Source organism: Bactrocera oleae, chromosome 5 (assembly GCF_042242935.1).
Source record: "Bactrocera oleae isolate idBacOlea1 chromosome 5, idBacOlea1, whole genome shotgun sequence".
NCBI lineage: Eukaryota > Metazoa > Arthropoda > Insecta > Diptera > Tephritidae > Bactrocera > Bactrocera oleae.
Genome location: NC_091539.1, coordinates 29,032,558 through 29,057,087, shown reverse-complemented (window position 1 = coordinate 29,057,087; position 24,530 = coordinate 29,032,558). Strand labels below are relative to the sequence as shown.

Below are 24,530 nucleotides of genomic sequence, written 5' to 3'. Positions count from 1 at the left end.
TTCCGGTACTAGAAAACTCTCACAGGTTGATTTTTCATTTAGACCACAATGACTCGGCGTTTATGACTGTAAGTGCTGCAGTGGTGCTCTGCACTCTTGGTAGTGCGCTGAAGGTGCTCTTAGGAAGTTCTGTGAAGCATACCCGTTTATCTTTGTTATAGTAAACAAAGGTGAGATTGTCCAGAGAAATAGCCGGGGGGTTTCTCGACCAAGGTGGTAATGGTTTGATGCGAGAGTTAGCATAGGTCGCTAAGTTTTACTATTTATCAGACAACCGCTAATGAGTCATAGGTGCCCATAATACTGATGAGGATTTTGTTATTTACAACCCTAGTGCTATACATTGTTCCAAGGATGACAAACTTGGTACTTACCGATCGAATCAGAGTAAGATCGCCGATCGCCCGCTATTGTGCGAACTGTCACCATCTAAACTATCTAGAGTTAGTATTAACCCTACATTTTTATACTCTCGCAACTTGTTGCTACAGAGTATAATAGTTTTTTCACTTAACGGTTGTTTGTAACACCTAAAACTAATCGAGTTAGATATAGAATTATATATATATAAATGATCAGGATGAAGAGACGAGTTGAAATCCGGGTGACTGTCTGTCCGTCCGACTGTACAAGCTGCCCCTTGAGTAAAAATTTAGATATCTTTATGAAACTTGGTACCGTAAGACGGTTGGTATTGCAGATGGGCGTAATCGGACCACTGCCACGCCCACAAAACGCCATTAATTAAAAACAAATAAATTGTCATAACTAAGCTCCGCAATAAGATACAAGACTGTTATTTGGTACACATGATCACATTAAGAAGCTGCATCTGTAGTTAAATTTTTTTTTAATAGGGCGTGGTCCCGTCCCTAATAGGTTTAATATGTACCGAATATGTGGACCCCAGTGCCTATAGTTGACTTTTTACCGAAAATATCGGTCAACATAGAACAAGGCGGCAAGATCCACAAAGAAATCTAAAACGAGTATACCATTTGACTTTGCGAGAGTATAAAATGTTCGGTTACATCCGAACTTAGCCCTTCCTTACTTGTTCCAATTGAGTTTGTCACTATACACTCATCTTAATTTGCTTTAGATTAAAGATATTGAAAAAAGTCAAATTAATAAAAAAAAAAAAAAAATTGTATATTGATCTTCCCCTATTAGAGATTGAGGAATAAATGTTTTATTGAATACATTGAAATGCATACATGTTTTTAATAAATAAGATACATATATTTAGCATATTTGTCGTGCAATTTTGTAAGCAAAATTTAATATTATTATTAATAATGAACGTCCTCACTTTATTTTTTTTTAAGAGTAAAGAAAGATCTGCGTTTTGGTTCATCCTTCTGAGAAGTAGCTGGTAATGTTTGGGATCTGCTTTCAGCAACGGTTGCTGAATCACTTTGGGCCTTCAAGGAAGACACCCACTGAGACATTTCATCATCATCATGCGCTTGTAATAAAAATTCAGCGCCCCCAGAAAGCCTTTGAAATATGAAAACACATACGAAAAATATTGCATTTATTTAATTAAACCCTTGTTTATACTTACTTTATTCTTAGGACATGCTTCTTTTTGGTATAATCGGTAGCAATTTGAATACCTGCACCTTGTAAATCATAACATGGTTCTCCACGGAAAGTCAATTCAGGATTACTTTTATAACCCTTTTGATCTTTGTAGAATGATAAATGCCCTATTTTTGCAACTACGTATACCTATAAAATAAAAATAATTCAGAAAAAAAACCTTGATATTTTTACAAAGCGAGTCATACCTTATCCCACGACCTATTTGAGGCTTTTTTCGTAGTAGATTCCCATTCATGTTTTCTTGTGAGATAACCTTCCTGTCCTTCACCAGCGGACAAAGTTGAATGTTCTGAGTATTAAAACAATTTCATTTTAGAGTTTTTACAAACATATATGTGCATACATATTGGATTTGAAAATTTTTGAATGAAAGTACATACATTTGTATATACGTTGGAAGCATAATATCTAGTTTACTTGTGGCCATACAAATAAAAACAATTTGGTGCCTAAAACCTTCTAAAAAATGCAGCAAAAAACATTTAAAGCGCCAATACGACACGAACGTTGTTGTTGTTAATCCCCGCTTGGATGATGAGGGTCAGGTTAATTGTCGTCGAAATCAACTAACGCCCAGAAAACGTGCTGTTTCAACGGGGTCGGACCATAGGGAGAAGGGTCTTGTTGTTGTTGTTGTAGCGGCAGAATTCTGTCGAGTTGACAGTCCTTGGCCGGAATAAATCCGGGTCCGTTCCGGATACGTAGACCCGACTGTCATGGGAACGGCGTTAGATGAGTGGGGTTCATTGAGCATACAAAGAGGTGGTTAATGTCATGCGGGGACTTATTGCATGCTGTACATATACGTATATGTATACGACATATACATACGTATATATATAAACGACATATATAAATATATATAGAGGCATCCCGTGATAATCCGGACTGCAGTGTTTTGACATGTCTGTAGCTTCTTCGTCTAAAAGGTGATGAAAATCTCTCTGGTGGTTGAGGAAGTTTCGAAATATAGAAATTAAACAGTACCGGGGAGAACATATTACCCTGCAGAACCCCCTGTTTAATTTTTCTTAGTTTGGAGTTATGACCTCGAGATAGTACGGATGATTGCCGATCGCACAGGTAATTCATAGTCTACCTCTTCAACCCTGAAGTGAGCGTGATTGTTCAATATCTTAAAGTAGCGTTATGTGCTTGACTGTGTCAAAAGCTTTTAACAAGTCTAACGCTACGATCGTCCTCTCACAGGGTGGCTTTTAGCTTATGCCATAAACTATCTGGGCGTTTATGAAGCTAAGTGCAGGGAAAGGAGAGTTATCAGGCGATAAGACTCCCCTTTGTTGACGGTTACCCAGGTTACAGTAGTGGAACCACTCCTCCGATAGTTAAAGAGTGGTCAGCGACAGGTTGAGGACCTTGATTCGAAAGCTTACTCCCGTCGAGCCTCGGTGCTTTAGCATCAGCATGTTTATTCCAGATAATTTTGTCTTGTTGATGACACTCCGAACCTCCTCATTGGTGAAAGGGGCGCACAGGCTTTTGGCATTTAGCGCAGCGGGTAACACACCGTTTGGCCTTGTTAGTCGAAGGGTGCAATGTAAACTACCGGCAAAGTCGGGAGGTTTCTCGATCGAGATAATTATGGGCAGATTGTCTGATGCGAGGGTTAGCATAAATGAGATAATGCTATTTATCAGACCACCGCTTGCGATGATAATATTGTGATCATTTGATAGGCAGGAATGCCAAGGATCGAGGTGCGCGTTAAAGTCGCCAAGTACCAAACGGTTTTCACCACGAAGTAGCGCCCCTGTAACATGTAACATAGGGGATGTATATATTGAATATTTCAAGCTCGACATCGCCTCACCTGATATTCATGGGTACAATCCCTGTGGTCGATGTCACCATCGACAAGACAATATTGCATGGTGTTGTGCAGTATAAAGGCTAGGCCTTCACCATTATCTCGCTCGCAATCCTTACATAGACTGGGAGTCGTGCTGCCTATTTTAAGTCCCTTGGGACCGGAAAAGTACTTTATTGACCACTCAACAGAAGTGGCGGCGCAGTACGCGAACAAGGTGCATTTTGCACAGCTGTTGAGGCAGGTGTCGCATTAGTGAGTGGTAGCATAAGGCTGCTGCTAGCAATGGCTTCAGTGAAGACAATCTTAACCTAAACTCACCGATCCAAACAGCGTTAGTTCCCCGCCAAAATGACAGCTCGGCTGTTGTGGGAATTGGCGAGACAAACGTTAAGTGTGGGTTGTTAATAGGAACAAGTGACTATGAAAATTGCGAACCATACGAACCAACATGCAATGCATCTAAAACCCAATCATTTAATACTTTTCCTATTGTACTTGCGCTACTAGATATTTCTTCTTCTTAGACCTAAACTTTAAATATATAGAAATATTACACTTTTTTAAATTACTTGAATGTCTTCACTTGTTTTAGTTATATGGTCAATATCTGAACACACTTTTATCATTGATTGATTAAAGTACCTGTTTGTTGCTCTACAGTACGTTCCATATCAACAGATGCATCTACTACGACTTTTCCAACGCAGCAAAAATATTTAAATAAAATATGAGACCGAAATTAAACAGTATATATAAGTAAAAATTACACATTTAGTTGACAATGTTTATACTTTCCTTGGTGCAAGTATTTGAGTATTTATTTGAGATCATCAAATAAAAGCGTATGCTTGTACTTGTATATAATGAATAAGACAAAACGTGAATCATAAACTCAAACATAAAAACGAGTTTAAGGTTTCTTTATTTCATTTTCATTTATTTAAAATATTTAATCTCAAGAATATTCATTTCTTTAATTTTCAACTTTTATTTAGTCTACCCGTAGTTCCTAATTGTTTGAGGTTTCGCGGGCAGAAAAAAAACCTAATTTTCTAATAACCACCGCCATTCGATTGCCAATATCTAGTAAAAATACATCAGTCACTCGAAAACAGATAACATCAAGATGCACACAATGAACTAAGAGAGAGTTTTGACCAATACTTAGCAAAGGTGCAATTACTTCTTCGTGGCATTAATTGAGAATATTATACATTTTTTTGCTATATGTATTTGAAATAAAGTTCAAGTAATGCTCTGAGAATAATTTCGCCTAGGTTAAAACCTTTATATAAAAGATGTGAGCAACAAAATAAAATTCAAGAATACAACTCTTTTAATAATCGTAAAAAATGTTAATTGGGCTAAGTTGTCTGAATAATATAGCTGTTATGAAATTTTAAAAATTACCTGCTGATTCTTCAGCCGCCGCTGCTGTGGCATCGACAATATCGCGTCTCTCTGCTTCCCGTTTAGCCTGTTCAGCGGCTTCCAAAGCTGCTTTGGCCTCCAATTCCTCTTTTACTCGCTGCCTCTCTGCTTCCTCCGCCAATTCCTGACGCCTCTTGATTTCCTTAAGCTCAAACTAAACAAAAAAAAAATATATATATATATACATATATATTTAAACAATATATATTATATGTCAAGTCATTGAGTAAAACTAAGTTATGGATAGTTCAAAGAATACTGTTTACAACGCTATAAACTATTCTCAAATACTAATTACTGATTTATATCTCTGAATAAAACGAAAATACCAACACCTTTGGTTATACATTTCACAATTCTATTGGCACGATTGCAGGACTACTCAATCTCATTCCTTATAACTTGTGCAATTCATTATTGTGGGGATGCGTTGTAAAAATACTTACTGTTGTTAAGCGCTCAAGAGCACTAAACCGTTCTTCTTGGGCAGCAGCAGATTTTTCGAATGCTTCATGTTTTTTAATTAGGTTCTCAACTTCATCAATGGTGTGACCCAATTCTGAAGACAAAAGATAAGGTTCTTGGGCAATAAGCCAAGCCTCAGCAACGGCAGCATCTCTGGCGAACTGGTATACCTCTAAAACTATATTTAAAAATTCCAAATGAAAAGAAAGAAATAAAAATCGTTTCAATTGTAATATAATATATAACCAATTTACTTAGTTGTAAATTCTCCCATCTCTCTTCCCAACGTCGTAGCAAGCCATTTCGACTGTTGTTCAACTGCAGAAGCCTATCTTTAATATCTGCTGATGCATAATGACTTCTTGCCAATAACTCTTTACCAAGAGATATACAGGCGGCAAAGTTATCTTCTCTTGTATCAATTTCAGCTTTAAGACTTTGGTGATTATTCATAAGTAGTTCAACCCCCGAAACATCTCTAGGTTTCTCAGATGTGTTCATTTGTCGCACGAGATCCTCCATCCATATCATTAATATACGAACCATATTGAAGAATCTAAATAGATCGCCAGTGTCAGCTAGTTTTTGCTTACGAGCATCACACATTGCTTGCAAATTAGACCAAGCGTGTAAAACCTCTTGCTCTCGGTTAGTGATTTCCTTTGCTTTGTCACCAGCGTATGAATCTTGCAGTTTCGCTGATTCGTCTTGAATTTGTTGTACTTGTGAATAAAGTGTCATAAGATCTTGCATGAAGTTGTGGTGTTTTCGTTGCAAAGTTGATACAGATCCTGCATCTCGTCCCAATTCATCCGAAACACCATGTTGCTTCTCAATAATACGACTAAGGATATCTTTACAGTCATGGAAGAATTTGTGAAGTTCCTTGGACGCAGCCAACATTTGAGTTCGTGTTTCAATCAGTTCCAAAAGGTCTTGCCAGGATTCATTCAAATTATCTTTCCACTCAGCAATTGTAGCCGAGTCGGAATGACCAGCTTGAATTAAGTTGTCAGCAATATTGTTAACCTTAGCAACTCGTTCGCCGCCAACGGCTTCAGTATCACGTGCAAATTCATCAAAGCGCTCCGAAAGTAATGTTACGTGATCATAATCTTGTCCAAGTTCTTGGGATCCAGCAACAACTTCCCGGTCTGTAATCCATTGTTCCAAGTCATCAACTTCTCTGCTCAACATAAATAGTTGTAGAGCTTCATTCAAGCGCGCCCGACGTTCGCCAGCCAAATCCTTAAGGCCAGCGTAAAGTTTGTCCAATTGAGATTGCTTAACGGACACGGCATCACCACTACCACTGTCCTCGGTATTGAATTGTCTTGCAACTTCGCCTAATTGTCTAATTGTATTAGCATAGTCTTCAACAGATTGTTCTAAATTTTCATGTTTTTTCATTAGATTTTGTGCACTGATCTCATCCTTTCCACGATCCTCCACCATCATGTACAACTCCTGTTCGCTCATCCACGATTCAGCCTCTTGCGCATCGAAAAAGTATTGTTGTACCTTCTCTGATTCTAAAAGATTTCTCTTACGATTATCAATAGCATCTTTAAGTTCTTGCCATTTTTGAGTTAGATCACTAATCAGACTTTCAAACTTTTTAGCATCTTCATGACCTTCATCTATTAATTTTCTGCCGTTATTGCATATAGCCATTATTCTAGGTTCGTGGTTATCAATTTCAGTAGCAAGAGATTGATTTTTCTTTTTCAATACATGAACATTAAATAATGAGTTACCATAATCTTTTGAAGTAGCTAAAGGTAACTTTTCGTCAATCCACAACTTTTCGTCTTCAACGTCCCGGCAGAATTGGAATGCTTCCTTCTTCTTTTCCAGTTGCTTTTGGCGTTCCACAAGTGGTGCTTTGATTTTCTCAAACCTATCAAGAACTGCCGTTTTCTTAGTAACAATTGGTTCGATCTTCTCTAATGGAGTTGTCTTTTGCAAATATTCAGTTTGTTTGTCGATCTCCTCTACCTGCCGTTCTTTAGCTGCCATTTGAGTTTGTATGACTTGTTGCTTCTGCATAAGAATATTAACTGACGTGAGGTCATTGCCTGTGTCAGCATTGACGATTTGTTTTTCCAAGTCGGTAATATAGGAATCAATATCGTCGCAAGTTTGTTGTACCAGAACTTCTCGATTTGCATCGAATAACATTGCGCCTTTCTCTTTTGTGTGCACCTCTAAATCTTCGAATTGCTTGGCGAGTTCTTTTAACTTTGGTTCTATAATATCTTTGAATTCTGGTTTCTCTTTAGACAAATCCTGAGCTGCCTTTTCCGCTTCAAATAAACGTTCTTTGTTGGCCGCAATCTCTGCTTCGAAAGCTTGATGTCGTGTCCATTTGGAATGAATTGTCTTAGCACTCCTGTAGGTCTCATCCTGGGATGTTACATATCTTTCCTGTACCCATTCCGCCAATTCTTCAAGATCTTGTAAAAATTCATGCAATTTGACTTGATTCTTTAACTTCTCGTGCTGATCCAAAGCTCGTTGGCGATTATCATCACGACGACTTGAAATATTTTCGGCTCGCTTTCCGATTTTCTCAGCGTCGAAATGTTCTTTCTCCACAAGGGTGTCAGCTACTTGCAACAAAGTATTTATCTTATCATCATTTGCCTCCATGGTAGTGAGGAATGCTTCATGACGTTTAAGTTGATTTTCAGCTTGCTCTAAATTAACTGGAGTATCATCCTTACTAAGGAAATGTTCTTGTTGACTTAATAGCACTTCTGTTTGACGTGCATCTCTATTGAATAACTGTTGATCTAGGCTTTGTGAGAGCAGAACTTGTCTATTTTCCCACATTTGATGCAACTCTTCCCAACCATCCTTCAAAGCATTTAATCGCTCACGAAGGAACATATATTGTGGATCATCCGACGTATTCGATTCTGATGTTAAACGCTCGCCATATTCCATCATGTTCTTATAATCTTCAGTGTAATTGTCAATTTCCTCGCGAATTGATTGATGTTGATTTAAAAGCTTCTCAGCTTCCGGCAAGGAAGTTGGAGTATCTTCAGATGCCACGTCAGTTTGAGTTTTAGTTAACCATGTCTGGAAGTGGTCCAAATCACGCAAAAATCTGTGCAAATCACCTGCTTCTTCCAATTTAGAGTCACGTTCTTTCAGCATTTGGGTTAGTTGCTCCCAAATAAGCTCAATTTGAGAAATTCTATCCCGGATTATTTGTGCCTCTTCTGGATGTTCATTCTCAATACTATCGGCTTCTTTGCTTAAGCTAGATAGTTTAGCTTGAATAGCTGCCAAATCTCTTTCCATACCACTAAGACGTCGTTGCAAAGTCATCACACCAGTCAAGTCCATTTCTAGGCTGTCGGTTTCAGTTAAAATGCGTTTTTTGTCTTCGATCCATGATATTGTTTCTCTGCATTCAATATAGAATGTTTGCACTCCGTGGGCGGATTTCAAATCATCCATTTTAGCTTCTGCTTTTTCACGTAAGGTAGACCACTCTTGATTAAGATGGTTCTGCCTTTCCAATATTTCATCCGAATTAGGGTGTTCAACATGCAACAGTTGCCTAGCTAATTGATTAACAACGGCAACACGAGAAGCATTGGCATTCATCTCTTTGTCAAAACCTTCGAAGCGATGCTTCATTATTTCGACATCTTCAATGTCTTTTCCAGGCGTCATTGTATCTAACATTTTGGTCTTTTCCTTTATCCATTGCTCAACACCGTCCGCTTCAGACATCAACTTATAGAGGCTGAGGGCATCTAATAGTCGTTGTTTGCGCAATTTTGCTAATTCAGTTAACTCCTTGTATCTAGTATCAATTGCTTCTAGACGCTTATCTACATTTGCCTTTTCTGTGTCGTTCAATTTAAGATCTTCAGCTTGCTTGTGTAAAGCGTTTATAACTTCAGCGTAATTTTTAAGTTCATCAGCAACATCCTTATGCTTTTTAAGTAACGACTGTACGTTAGCTTCATCGCGTCCAACATCTTCGCTTGAAACGATTCTTAGCGTATCAAGCATCCAATTGTCTACATCGTCAGCATCAGCAAATAATTGGAAGTATTCTACGGCATTTTCTAGGCGTTGACGTCTGTACTTAGTCAAATCTAGCAGATGATCCCATTTAGAAAGAATTTCCTTCAAACGATCCTTAATACGATCAGCTCCAAAGTGACCTTCAGTAATTAATTCGGCACCTATTTTAGCAATACCTTGCAATTGAGGATCATGCGACGTAATTTCCGATTCCAATGCCTTATGTTTGCTCAATAATAAGTTTACTGTAGTTAAATCGTGTCCAATTTCATCGGTGGATACAATTTGTTCCTTTTCTTTTATCCAATTTTCTTCATCAGCGGTATCCCAATAGAATTGCCACAATTTTCGACTTTCTTCCAGACGGCTTCTGCGCTCCACAGCTAGACGGACTAATTCAGCATATGCATCTTCTAATTGTTGCACACGACTAACAATGATTTCAGGGTCACACGGTTTATATGACTCTGGGTCATCACTTAAGAATTTCTGAGAATTTTGGACTACAACTTTAACACGCTCTCCAAGAATGTTGATATCTGCTTCGACAAGGGAATGCTTTTGAAGTAAGTCTTCTACACCCATAAGGTGTTTTCCATAGTCATCAGTTAAAAGTAGCTGCCTGATTTCCTCCATGTTATCCAAAATATATAGCATTTCTTGGAAGTTTTGTTGCAATTGCAACGATATTTCTAACCGCATTCTACGTGCGCGTAATAGTTCTAGCAAGTAGGTCCATAATCGCATAACGTTTTCCTTGCGCAGCAATATTCGCTTAACATCATGGTAACGTTCTGATTCTAATTCATCGCACACAGCAATGACTGCTTGTACACGTTCTTCATAAGCAAATATATCTGTTTCAATAGCTTCGTGTTTCTTTGCCGCAGCTTCTACCGCTGCTAAATCGAATCCAAAGTTATCCTGGCTAACTAGCCTTTGGTTCTCGGAAAGCCAGGTTTCCCTCATTGAAGCTTTTCTATCAAAACGAGCAGCCAGTTGTTCCAACTTCTCTTGGCGAATGAGCTCTTCTCTTAACGCTAACTCTCGCTCATGTTCTGCTTTTTCTAAACGCTCCCAAGCTTTATTTATATCAGAAATCATTTTTCCTTCTCTAGGGGTATAGGGTTTCTGATTGTTTGCCCGCATTTTCGATTGAAGCGTGAATAATAACACTTCTAAATTACCCTTTTCCACAAACTTTGGAGGCTTTTCAATAGTTCGATAATTTGAAAACTGCGCTAATTGACTTTGCACTCCCGCTAAGGAGTTTTCAAATTCTCTTTCTCCAAGGGCTTGGATAGTTGTTTCGATCCATTTTAATAAGTCACTTGTGAAATGTTCATAGTCATTAATCATTTTATCGTTTTCCATGGCAATTCCTACAACTTTTCCGATTCGTTTGCCTTGCACTGTCTCTTGCTTTAGCTTGCTGAAGTAATGATAATAGGTAACCACATATGTGATTATAGACTTTTCATCAGGATGGTCGACAAACACATCTTCAGCATCGAGTAACTTTGCAAGACCCAATTTATCTTCGGCAACGTCGAAGGCATTATTCAGATTGTACAGGGGGTTCGCTTTGGACAGCTTTTCAAATTGCACCAAATCAGGTCGGTGTTTATGAATTATTGCATTGAATGCGAGTCCGTCACGCCAAGAAGTGGTAAAGTTTCTGACATTCACATTATTGTATCCAGCAGTTTTCATTTGACACCACAAAAGTAACGCATCTTTAGCAGATTTAGTCTCCTTGTTGTCAACTTCTTCAATTGTAATATCTTGAATCTAAAAATTAATTAGTTGACACCATTTAGATATTTAGATATTAAAGTGTAAGATAATAATAATAATTTACCTGGAATCGCAAAATGATAGTCCAAATTAAACCCAAATTGAGAGAAGCGTTTCCATCCACAATGTCATGCGATCCTATGTTTTCTAAATGTACGCGTTGCTCACGTAAAAATTGCAGAGCTTTGTCCACATTTTCCAAACAATGGATCCTCATTTTTCCTTTTGTTGGTTTTGGTAGACGTTCACCAGATAATACTTCTAACAGTTTTATAAGATATTTTCCGTCACGCATATCTACATACAAATCCCCTATTCTGCAGTTAACTCTACACAAATGTGAATTAACCCACTTTGTAAACGTTTTCTTTTGAACGTTTTCTCGTTCTTCAGCAAGAGCCTTTATACGCGATCTTTCAAAAAGTCTAGAGCTGGAATTCCCTCCGTCATATTCGTATTCATCGATATATTCGTTTCCAGGACCCTGGCTAGGATCCCATCGAACAATTGAAATGTCGGTCGTCATTTTGTCGAGAATTTATATCTAAAATAAATATTTACCAATTTATATTAAATCAAAAAAACTTGTGTTCAAGTTGTGAGAAGCTGTATTAAAAATCTATATCTAAGTGGTAATTTACTTTTTTTCGTAATATTTCTATACTATAAACTTAAAATAGAGGAAATTAGTATTTCTCTATATGCCGTTCATGCTATTCTTACAAATTAATTAAGCGAATTATAGTTTGTACAACGCCCTGCTGTGCTTACGCATGTAGTATGTGAACGGTGTATTAAAATCAAATGTGTAACGCATAAGATAAGATATGGATAGGTACGTCAACAAACGTTTTAAGGCACATAAATTTTTAATAAAAAACTTCGCCAAGAATTAAAATTTGAAAATTTAATGAATTATTCTTATATTTGTATATATTTTTAAAAACTGCAATTACATATACATAAATTAGAAAATTGAGTAAATCCTGATGTACTGAATTTTTTTTATGACGCGGAACATGTTTAACTGCTGATGCCGCAAAGTTTGGTGACTTGAATACATAGTTGTACAAGCTCTTAATGTAATCTACAAGTAAATACGAATGACTGCGGTCATTATCAATTACGTAATTAAATATTGATCACTAGTGAATAAATGTATAACTCCTGTATTGATGTTTAGAAATAAGAGGAAATGAGGAAATCCGTATTTAGTTACATTTTCGACTGCATATGTATGCATACATAATTATGAATAATACCGAAATAGTATATGTATTTATATTTATTTAAGGGCTTTATATATCAGCTTTTATCAGTATTAATTTTAAAATTATCTATTCCGACCAGAAAACCACATCCAATTTCCACTTTATTTTAGTATTATTATATTTTGCCCAAATAAAGTTAGCACTTTCACTTAAGTACCTAGATTAAACTCACAAGTGCATTGGTAGATTTCTATGTGTAAATTTAAGCCCAATTATATTTTGATTTTCATAATTTATTCACTGTCTATAATTACCTTTAAATTTTTTTTAATAGAAACACTTTTTAAATTAGGGTTCCTAGTTCACCAATATTAAATATATTAAATGTTCACGACCCATGATAATATTACAGAATGAATAAAGCGAGGTGATGTCATCAATGACAGTGAACAATTTTATAAACACCATTCATTGCTATTACTATACTGTGGATATTACATACTTCTGTTCCAATTTTCTACCACCACAGCCTCTTCAACACTTTCCTGGGCGTTGTCTTTTTATGTTTTAATGATCAGCAAAACTTTTGAATAAACATTAACAATACATACCGCTCTCTGTCTTCTGTATTTTATGTATTAATTGTCACTTCGTTTGATCAAAATTTAAGCGTTTAATAAGGAAATATTCTTTTAAACATTCAATTTCTTATAAAAATTAATTTTCGGAAACAACAGCAGAACGACAACTAGAGAGAAGTGAAAAATTATGTATATGTTGTCTTTATACGACATAGTCTGCTTTATCGACAGTATCCATGGTTGCAATTTTTCAACCAGAATTATGCTTCAAACAGTCACCGACGCGAAACCGTGGACCGTATTAGCTGACATGACCTATCTTATGTAAGCGCAATGTAAATGTACACTCACCTGCTTGCTTCTACCGTCCGCTTCTACAGACCGTACGGTAGGATATCCGCGAAAATTGGATTTTTCCTATAGGAACGAGTGAGCTGAGAATGAGAGAGCAATCGCTTGCAACTTAGGGTTGCCAGTCTCAATATTTTGTAGGAATTAAAGAATAAACTTATATATATGTGATATTTTCTTTATACAACTCAAAATCACAGTCGAATATATTAATATATAAATCGGTACACTATTTTTAACAGTTGGATTCTAGTTTTGAGCTTTTACGTTATAAAAAAATTAGGGTCGGCTTTAGAATAACGTCCCACGCTTTTGTGGATAAAATGGGTATGGGCGGATAGAAGAGATCCTCCAGATCAAGAATATATATAGATATAGTCGCGGGAAACTTATAGTTTTCGAGATATTTACGTTTAAAGTTGAAAATTTCAACTATTTAAAGTACGTATTTTTGCGATTTAAAATTAATTATACACTTATATTTTTCACTTTTATATCCACTAACACTTGAATAATTCGTTTTTAGAAATTTTTTTTATATTAGATGCTGCAAAAATAGCTTTATTTCAATATTTAAATCATTCTTTAATTACAATATTACAATAACAAAATGGTTGTGAATGTCAAAACATCAGTGTTGCCATACTAATATATTTCGTAAACGAAGAAAAATAAAATAAACAGAGAGATTGTACCCTAGATACAGGAAACAACGCAAAAAGAATTTCTGCGCGTTAAAACTTTGGTACACCCCGGTGTTGGATCGACCAGGGTTATTTTTTTTTAAGCGCGGCCGAAGGCCGCCACCGAAAAAGAAGTTCTGCGCGTAAAATATTTTGATACACCCCGGTGTTGGACCGACCAGGGTTATTTTTTTTGAAGCGCGGCCGAAGGCCGCCAACGCAAAAAGAAGTTCTACAAGAAAAAAGTAATATTGTCATAGAGGGTATAACATAATACTTAACATCAATGCTTTGTAATAGTTCATTTCTCTAGGTTTTGGATTCTTGTATTTGGGGTATTATATGTTTTAATTTCTTTCAGTTCAATTACAAAAGATGTCGATAAGGTAACACTGGTTATTTGAAATTTTGCAACCCTTTTGCTATTGTCAGAAATAATAGTATTTAACTATTATTGAATTAAACTATTTTTGCACTATATAATGTAAAATAAATGTGTACAAACGAATTAGTGAAGTGTTAGTGGATATAAAAGTGGAAAATATAAGTGTATAACTCATTCGAAATGGGAAAAATGCGTACTTTAAATAGTCGAAATTTTGAACTTTAAACCCAAATATCTCGAAAACTATAAGTATCTATATATATTCTTGATCTGGAGGATCTCCTCTATCCGCCCATACCCATTTTATCCCCGAAAGCGTGGGACGTTATACTAAAGTTTTCCCAAAAATTGTAACTTAAAAACTAAATGTGTGCAAAATCGTATATACAGATAGAATAATGGCAACATTGGTTAAATGAAAACAAAAGAGAATCACCGATTTCTGCGTTGCAACTACAGGCATAACTTTTGACATATTTGGTTTGATACGGGCGGTAAGTGCGGAAGGGTGGAATGTCGGTGACTGTTTGAGCTATTAAAGCCAATACGAAAAGCCCTGTTCACGTGTTAATAAAAATATTCTTACCACAGTTTGTACAGGCAATATAAAATATCAATACATAAAACCAATGCTACGATTTTGTTTAAAATATTGCGACGAACACCGTGCCAGAACAAAATAGAATCGACCATAAATAGCCAGATTTAACTAGACAGCGATATTCGTAGTTGCCAGAATGTTCGACTGGCCAAGTTAAGTTAGTCGGCGTTCACATGCGGACTCTTTTGTCACTCATTATGGAGCGAAAAGAGTTCAGGGGAAGACTTTGGTATATCACCGTCCGGATTCGGGGAAAGTTTTGTTAAATTTTACTTGTTTACACAATAACAAAATGTTTCCATACCAATATTATGCAAATGAACAAAAATAAACAAAAAGGAAGAGATGAAACTGCAAATATAGGAAACAAGAGGAATTGTTATAAAGAGAGTTATACCCTCCCTGACCTTATAAGTCAATATTCGATCTAAACCAGGGATGTTCATACTTCTTACGTATCGAACACTTTCTGCATTGTCGGCCTTCGGCCGCGCCTCAAATAAATAACTCTGGCCGATCCAACACCGGGGTGTTCCGAGCTCTTTCGAGTCAAACTAGTTTCAGCTTTAGCGGCCTACAGCCGCGCTTCGAAAGAGTTACCCTGGTTGATACAACGAGATTTATCAAGAGAAGGGAAATACTGAAAGATTTTACATAAGCCATCACACTCTTGTTGTTAGTTATACAAGAATGAGAGTGTAACAGATTTTTCGATAAATCGTTTACCTTGTAACGTACACTTGAGTTTGATCACTGGGTTGTTAAATAAAAGTCCCAATTTAATGGCTATACACTTATCTTTATTTCTAATTCCAACAACTTAACTTTACTTAATCATCGAGTTTACAACTTATTGCTTAAAGCTCAATTTCTCTTTACACGGCAACACTCTAATTAAAGCTTGCTTGCTGCACAATTCGGCAGCCTCTACATAGTAAGTCGTTGCCACGCCACGCCACCCGAACATTCTGACTTGTGACGTAATCATTTTGAGTCGAGAAGAAGAAGCATGCAAATTGTAAACAAAAACGTAAACAGTTTTTTTATTCGTTAAATATACTTAATTTATTAGTTTGTAGTGAACAAGTTTTAGTGAAATTGATAGAATAATGTCGCGGGAAAATATTTTGGTAATTTTTTTATAAATACTTAAATCTATTGACAACATAATTGCCATTAAGTAAATGATTAAAAGGGATTGTGATTGTGATGTAGGGAAAACTCTAGTTTAGCACCCCACGATTTCAGGGTTAAGAGGGGTATGGTTGGATAGAGGAGATGCTCCAGATCTCGAATATTAGGGTTATTATTTGACAACATGGAACCCATTTGTTATTGTTCATATTACGAAAATTGTGTAAAAATTAAATGCTTATTTAAAGCAAATACTTAAATATTTAATATAAAATAAATATGTAGAAACATTGAAGTGAAAAGTTAGTGTATAATAAGTGCATAATATAAAAGAAAAGATAACCATAAATCGAGAAATTGTAAAATGAAGTTTGTGAAATTTTCAACTTAAAATGCAAATATCTCGAAAACTATAAGTTTCCGGCGGCAATAATTATATATATTCGTGATCTGGAGAATCTCCTCTATCCAACCATACCCCTCTTAACCCTGAAATCGTGGGATGCTTAACTAAAGCCCACCCGTGATGTATCCAGCAGTAGTTTATTTTATCATACACAAATATATACATATATTAATTATAGTTCTGATGTATTTAAGTGAAATTTTTCTAAAATTATAATTATTATGATTATGAAATTCACTTCGCCTACAAAAAACTAACCATTTATTGGAAAGTTTTATATCCGAAGGAAAACTGGAAAAACTAGTTTTTAATGCTTTATTTGCGTAATAGCTTAAACACAATACGGGCGATGACGTCGGTGATTAGAACACACGATTGTATACGAAGATACGCGACGGCGGCGAATTTCAACCACCATGGCGATTTTTGAGATAGAGCTATTTCTAATTTTATCGCAGATCGCGGCATCACCATATCAAAAAAAGATTATTTTCAGTGAAAATCTTAAAGGTTTTCAAAAAAAGATTTTAAAATATTTCTGCGTTGGCGATATTAAGATTGTTTATGTTTGGTTTCGTCATTTATTGTGATATTTTTGAGCGCGAAATACACACTAGCTGTAACGAAAATCTTCCGTATTGTGTTTTATACGGCGACAACACTCAGCGAAAATTATTCTGGCCTCGTCGCCGAGTGCGACGATAAATTGCTAGAGCAACTAGACAACGAATTCATAGTTGCCAGAATGTTCTAGTGGCGAACTTTTGCAGCAAACAAAAGTTGTTGGAATTAGATATCAAGAGTAAAGTATAGCCATTAAATTGGGACTTTTATTTAACAATTCAGTGATCGAACTCAAGTGTGATATACAAGGTAGACGATTTATGGAGATACGTTACAATAGTTACTGCAAGTCGCCACTGCATACTAAAGCTGCAAAACTATCTATAGTCGGATCACTCGATAGTTTATAAAATACTATCGACAATTTTTCATCATGAAAATTACTTACTTTTCGCTGGTATAAATTAAGAGACATTGGCTTTATACATTATAAAATAATATTTGAATTTATTTATTAAACAAACCATGGGCAATAAAGGAAAACACAAAGAGTTTAGTAAAGTTACATATAACATTTTTCATGTTACTATATAAACTGCTCTGAGAGCTAATAAGTTCTAAAAATGTAAATTTTTTTATACATTTACTAATGTATTATGAGAGCAAGAAATGTTTACTTAAAATACGTTTCGGTAGATTACTCGATTCAACAATAATGTACTTGTTTTTGTTTAAAAGTAGTAGTTTGTTGATGTTTTTATCCTTTAGTGCCGTTCTCCTATCAGATATTAGCAATACAGCCTGGTTAAACATTTTCTCCGACTCTGTATATCGTCTACCAATAGGGATAATGTAATTTTATAGCTCGGCGCAGCCATGTTTGTTAACGGATTTGGGTAAAATTTAGGCAGGGTGTTCAGTATTGTTTGCATTTTATTATGTCACGTTTCACTTTGGTACAACGATTGGAAATTGTCCAACATTATTACGCAAATTTACGTTCATCGAAAAATCATCCGCCCAGATGATTCTATTTTCTGGCTTAATTACTTCGTCAACAAACAAAATTGTCACTCTTGGGAGCACATGTCTCATAAATGGCACACAATTATCTGCATGACAAAAAAAACAGGACCAATTTTGATCATGCCCAACACACGTGGCAAAGAAGACATAGGAGTTATTTAACTCCCGACAGACTGAGTTAATTCAGTGGCCTGTCTTAAAAACAGATCTCAATCCCATAGAAGATCTATGGAGAATCCTTTCCGCCAAAATATTTGAATATTCGAAGCAATACGACAGCTTAAAAATGCCAAAGTAGATGAATAGGAAAAACTGATTTGTCTGCTCCAAAAAACAAACTGATGGAATCAAGGCCGTCGTATTCAGTAGGTAAAGATAATTAAGGATAGCACCATCTCATATTAATTTAAAAAAAAAATTTTTTCACATACCAAATAATTTATTTCACCATACTAAATATTTTCTATAGACCATTCAAGTATTAATGTTTTTAATACTATGTTAAGAAATAAATTTTAATAAAGTTTTGTTATACAATCCTTAGTTATCTATAAAAGCACTAACAAAAATTAAAAACTTGTCCAATTTTTTATTTATTTAAAACAGGGTTGCAAATAATGCATTAAAAAAATATTTGAATTAAAATTTGTTTTATTTTGTAACCCCAAATACCAGATTAAAAAAAATATAATCCCACAAACCAGATTGAAAAATAAACAAGCAAGGAAGGGCTAAGTTTGGATGTAACCGAACATTTTATACTCTCGCAAAGTCAAATGGTATACTCGTTTTAGATTTCTTTGTGGATCTTGCCACCTTGTTCTATGTTGACCGATATTTTCTTTAGAAAGTCAATTGTAGGCACTGGGGTCCACATATTTAGTACCTAGGGGCTTGAACAGTTTTGGTTCAATTTAGATAATTTTTGGTCACAAGGTAGCATACTTTAAACGTATTATTCACGCAAAGTTTTACGCCGATATAATCATTGTTGCTTGATTTGCATATTGGAAAGTGAAAAAATCAATATCGGAAATAGGCGGGGTTGTAATCCAATTTCGCCTATTTTCGCACTATAACATAGAAATATGAGAAGAATGTTATGTACCAAATTTAGTTGACATCGGTTAAGCAGATCTCAAGATATGGGCTCTCACCTAAAAGTGGGCGGTACCAAGCCCACTTTAAAAAAAAAAGTAACTGCAGCTGCCCCTCCCTAATGTGATCCTGTATACCAAAAAACAGTGTTGTATCTTATTGTGCAGCTTAGTTATGTCAATTTATTTGTTTTTGAATAATGGCGATTAGTGGGCGAGAAACATGTGTACCAAGTTTCATAAAGATATCTCAAGTTTTACTCAAGTTACAGCTTGCACAGACGGACGGACAGACAGTCACCCGGATTTCAACTCGTCTCTACATCCTGATCATTTATATATACTGTCAGCGTCAAAAGAAAGTGTACACCTTTTTCTCATACATTTCACTCTTTATTTCAATATAAAAATATTAAATTTTTTTCAAATCAATTATCATTTATAAATTATTGAATATTGTTCTTACAAAAACTTAACAGCAATCCAAAATAAAATCGACAAGTACAAAACAACACATACAAAACCAAATATATTCAATATTTCACGCGTCAAAACAAAGTGTACAGTTTAAGAAAAATTTAAAAATTCAAAAGCTAATACTTTGTTTGTCTTCCCTTTGCATGGATAACTGCTTCCAACCTCCTTGGCATTGATTCCACTTAGTTGGACACTACTTCCGGGGAAATTTTGGACCACTCCTCTTGTAAAATGTCCTTCAGAGAATTTTTACTGGTTATGCTCCTTTTTCTTACTTTCCGGTCCAAATGTTCCCACAGATGCTCAATGGGGTTTAGGTCCGGTGATTGTGGAAGACTATCCAGCTGTTTTGGTGTACGGTAAAGCAACCATTCCTTTATTATTCTTGCCGTATGCTTAGGATCGTTATCCTGTTGGAAGATCCAGGATTGATCTAAGTCCAATTTTTCAATACTGGGGAGCAAATTTTCTTTTAAAATGTTTAGATAATTTATTTAGTTCATTGTGCTATCAATCAGCACCAGCCTTTACACTCCACTTGCCGCCATACACCCCCAAACCATCACCGAACCCCCACCATGCTATACAGTGGATGTAATATTTTTCTGTTCAAACTCTTGATTTTTGTTTCTCCAAATTTTAGTACTTTTTTTCTTCCTGAAACCTTCGAACGTGCTTTCGTCAAAAAAAATTACGTTATTCCAAAACGATTTGTCCTTATTTTTATATTTTTCCGGAAATTGCAATCGTCGCTTTTGTTTCTGTGTAGAGATGTGTGGTTTTTTCCTCGGTACCCGGCCATAGAGAGCATTGGCATGCAACGCTTGCCTGATCGTGCTGGCATTTACGTTCAGTCCGGATATTCTGGACATTTCCTCAGACAATTTTACGGCACTGACAGTTGGATCTATCTTTAGCTCTCACAACTGATCGCATTTCTGTATCACTGAGCCGCTTTGGCCTACCCGAACGTGTCGGATCTTCTAATTCTCCAAACTTTTTTTGCTTATCAATAATTTTTTTCACTGTGTTATGCCTTCTTCCAATTATCGAAACAATTTCGCGGAAAAATTCTCCGTCTTTCCTAAAATTGATCACTAATTTTCTTACATCCAATGAAGTTTGCTTACCCATTGTCAAATTGATGTCCTCTTGGCAAATTTCCAAACGCAAATAAAATTCTATCTACACAAGGATACTAAATAACATTAGAATGAAGCAATTACAAAGAAAGAACTATGGATAACGATATATTTTTTTGCGTAAAATAAGTATGCGAGGCCTATTACCGTAACTGTACACTTTGTTTTGACGCGTGAAATACTGAGAATATTTGATTTTGTTCGCATTGTTTTTGTATTTATGGATTTTTTTTGGATTGCTGTTAATTTTTTGTAAGAACAATATTTAATCATTCATAAATGATAATTTATTTGAAAATTTTTAGATATTTTTATACTGAGATAAAGACTGAAATGTATGAGAAAATGGTGTACACTTTCTTTTGACGCTGACAGTATATAACCCTATATCTAACTCGATTAGTTTTAGATGATACAAACAACCGTTTGGTGAACAAAACTATTATACTCTGTAGCAACAAGTTGCGAGAGTATACAAAAATATTTAATCCCAAGCATATAAAATAATAATTACAGTTGAAGGCTTGCACATATAATGATTTGACTGGGGTACATATTATGACGAACACGGATGATAGAACAAAATCGAATCAACGAAAAAACTGCCAGAAGCAACTAGTTAGCGAATTCGTAGTTGCCAGAATGTTCTAGAAGCAATGTTTTGTTACAGATTTACTATATAAGGGCTGCCGGACTGTGCAGCAAACACAGTTCTAGTTGGAGTGTTGTCGTGATAAGAGCAATTAAGCTATAAGCAAGAAGTTGTAAGCTCGAATAACGAGCAATAAGTGTTAAGTTGTTGGAATTAGAAATAAAGATAAGTGTGTAGCCATTAAATTGGGACTTTTATTTAACAATCCAGTGATCGAACTCAAGAGTGAGTTACAGGTAGACGATTTATCGAGAAATCCGTTACAATATATTGTGAAATTCGACCACAACAGAATATTTGCATAATATTGTAACGGATTTCTTGATAAATCGCCTACCTTGTAACTCACTCTTGAGTTCGATCACTGGATTGTTAAATAAACAATTTAATGGCTATACACTTATCTTTATTTCTAATCAAAACAACTTAACACCTTACTAGAACTGTGTCTGCTGCACAATCCGGCAGTCCTTATATAGTAGAGATTTAACCAAAATTCCATATATGTAATTGTCTTAGACAAGGATAGTTAATTTCTCTTAAACACGGTATATTTCCTTCACTATGGAAACAGTCATTTATAATTCCGTTGCATAAAAGTGGATTTAGGTGGATTGCGATTGAAGCTATAGAGGTATTTAGGATTGAAAACCATAGAGGTATCGCAAAACTATCAGTTATACCTAAAATTTTTAAAGCTATCATCATTGTCCATATAACATTTTCGATTTCTCCGCTAATTCCCTCATCTCAGCATGGATTTCGTAAAGAGAAATCGACTCTAACAAATTTGCTTGAATTTGTAAACCACGTATCATTGGGTTTTAGGGAACATAAGCATGCGGATGTTATATACACAATCTTTAGCAAAGCTTTCGATAAAGTAAATCTCTCGATTCTTATACATAAGCTTAATCTGCTGATCTTTCAGGCAAGATTTCTTTAATGGGTAGATTCTTATCTTTATAATAGAACACAACGAGTGATATTGGAGGATACTCCTTCAGATACAATTAATGTCTCTTCGGGCTATGCTTGGCATAATATTCTTTATGAATTTCTTGATTGAAAAAGTTTGCTGTTATTTTCTCCTGTCTGAAATTAAATTAAATATCCCGGATCGCTTTTCGAGGCAGCTTAGACCTTTACGGTTAAAATCCTGTAGATCAAATTTCGAACTATTCCGCAGTATATGTCATGATTTTAATTCTCATTCCAGCACATTTAATTTATCTGATTCACTTTTCAAAATTGAAAAGATTTTATGAAAATATAACAATTTATTATATCGTAACTATAAATCTTAGCTGTTGAAAATTTTTGTTTCTGTAGCTGAGCAGTTTTAGATCTCAACACTTAAAAAACTTTCTTGCCTTTTCTGACTCGGCTAATTCCGCACATATGCGGATTGCGCCCCTCGCGTCCGTTGGGCGGTTATTCGAGTTTACAACTTATTGCTTATAGCTTAATTGCTTTTTACACGGCAACACTCTAACCAGAACTGTGTTTGCTGCACAATCCGGCAGCCCTTATATAGTAGATCTTTAACAAAAGTTCGCTACTAGAATATTCTGGCAACTACGAATTCGCTAGTAGCTTTCGGATATTCTTCTAGTTGCTTTTGGCAATTTATCGTCGGTTCGATTTTGTTTTTTATCATCCGTGTTCGTCACAATATGTTATTTTTGTGTGGCAATAACCAAGCAACCTGTTAAATAATATATCAACTTATTATGATATGATCGACTAAAAAAGAAGTTTGATTGTGATTGCCTTTTAAATAAAGAAATTATGAGTTTTCATGACACCAATGTTAATAAGAGTAAATAAAAAATCTGATATCACAAATAACCCACTGTTTTCGAAATTTTTTTCTGCGGGCTAGTTAGTGCCGTTTCAGACAGGGACGCAAAAGAGTCTGATGTTTTTCAAATTTTCTTTTGGTGTCGCTCTGGGCATTCACACGGTCAAAAAGAGTCCAGCAACTCGAGTCTAGTTTTTCTGCATTCCTTTTCACAAAATGTTCGTAAATATTTGTGCGGTTCGACTGCGCAACACCGCGCAACACTGCGTGCTGCGTATTTCATTTGTATGTTGAGATGATGGTCACACATTTTGCTTGCAATGAATTACCATGAATATGGTAGAACAATATGCATAATACAAGTACCTACCCGCTAAATAGTTTCAAAAAAATACTAAAGACGGGAATTCCCTAATCCACAAGAATGTATTGAATATCCGCTACTAATATTTTCAAGGCCAAATTTATAATAGGAATTTCCTAATCTTTAAGTATTAAAAACTCATAATTTCTTTACTCCGTATTAAAAATTCATAATTTCTTTACTCCATAATCTATATCTTAATTTTCTCCTTATTTACAATTTGTCATAATATTTCTATTATTCTATGCATACGTATTTGCATATTACATACAAAAATAGATAACAGAACTCAAATTTGCGATCGAATTCATTTGAAACCGAGCGCTCTTGCAACCATTCAAAGGATTTGAAAGTGAAAAGGAATGCTGAAAAGGGTAGCAGCGAGCTGTTACGAACAAGAACACAAAGCGTGCCACCCGAACACGAGTGGCACGGTCCCTTCGTCTTTCCTCGTCGTCCCCTCGCCCACAATAAACTGGTTTGAGACTCTTTTGCGTCCCAATGTGAAACGGCACTTAGTGGTAGTTTGTTGTTTTACTTGTCATCTGTTCAGTAGTACACATTGTATAACCCTACAAGAAACCAAAGAATCAGCAGTTTTCCTATGTGTGTGAAACAGCCGTGATCACCTGATCGAATATGCCTTTTTTTTGACACAGAGATGTAAATGAAAGGCTTGTTTGTGAACATGTATTTGTAATGGAGAATATTAATGAAAACTTTCAAGAATATTTTCGAAACAAAAGATTATTATATATTTATTGCTTTTCCTCACAACCTCTGAGCTTGCAATATAGGTGCGTTACCGATCATTTTTGGGTGTTCGGTTCCCCAGGAACTTAATATTCACCCATATAATATATACAGTTC

General features: G+C 35.6%; 1 protein-coding gene and 2 long non-coding RNA genes across 7 annotated transcripts; all 3 read right to left on the bottom strand.

Annotated features, from left to right (window-relative positions):
* Positions 1-1,148: 1,148 nt before the first annotated feature.
* beta-Spec (spectrin beta chain) lies at positions 1,149-13,160 on the bottom strand. 5 transcript variants are annotated; one of them, XM_036368719.2, is made up of 9 exons: positions 13,005-13,160; positions 11,247-11,726; positions 5,590-11,176; positions 5,317-5,513; positions 4,850-5,024; positions 4,082-4,132; positions 1,794-1,897; positions 1,568-1,734; positions 1,149-1,500 (listed from the first exon to the last, which is right to left on the bottom strand). In XM_036368719.2, the coding sequence occupies exons 2-9, from the start codon at positions 11,706-11,708 to the stop codon at positions 1,314-1,316; spliced, it is 6,930 nt and encodes a 2,309-aa protein (XP_036224612.2). In that variant the 5' UTR covers positions 11,709-11,726; positions 13,005-13,160; the 3' UTR covers positions 1,149-1,313. The 5 variants fall into 5 exon arrangements, with proteins under 5 accessions (XP_036224612.2, XP_036224615.2, XP_036224613.2 ...); XM_036368722.2 differs by having other exon boundaries at positions 4,082-4,126; XM_036368720.2 differs by having other exon boundaries at positions 12,896-13,145.
* A 2,612-nt stretch (positions 13,161-15,772) lies between these two features.
* LOC138857378 (uncharacterized) lies at positions 15,773-17,186 on the bottom strand. The gene is made up of 2 exons (XR_011396445.1): positions 16,793-17,186; positions 15,773-15,966 (listed from the first exon to the last, which is right to left on the bottom strand). It is a non-coding gene; the product is annotated as an uncharacterized lncRNA (long non-coding RNA).
* A 391-nt stretch (positions 17,187-17,577) lies between these two features.
* On the bottom strand, positions 17,578-24,274 carry LOC118682045 (uncharacterized). Its single transcript, XR_004977710.2, has 2 exons — positions 21,355-24,274; positions 17,578-18,210 (listed from the first exon to the last, which is right to left on the bottom strand). It is a non-coding gene; the product is annotated as an uncharacterized lncRNA (long non-coding RNA).
* Positions 24,275-24,530: the final 256 nt, after the last annotated feature.

What these genes read in the sequence shown, in the direction of transcription:
- beta-Spec (XM_036368719.2), bottom strand. Translation starts at nt 11,708, where the DNA reads ATGACGACCGACATTTCAATTGTTCGATGGGATCCTAGCCAGGGTCCT. An exon ending in ATGGGAGAATTTACAACTAA is followed by an intron (nt 5,514 to 5,589) that starts GTAAATTGGTTA and finishes TTTTAAATATAG; the next exon opens with TTTTAGAGGTATACCAGTTC. An exon ending in TACTGTAGAGCAACAAACAG is followed by an intron (nt 1,898 to 4,081) that starts GTACTTTAATCA and finishes TTTAATACTCAG; the next exon opens with AACATTCAACTTTGTCCGCT.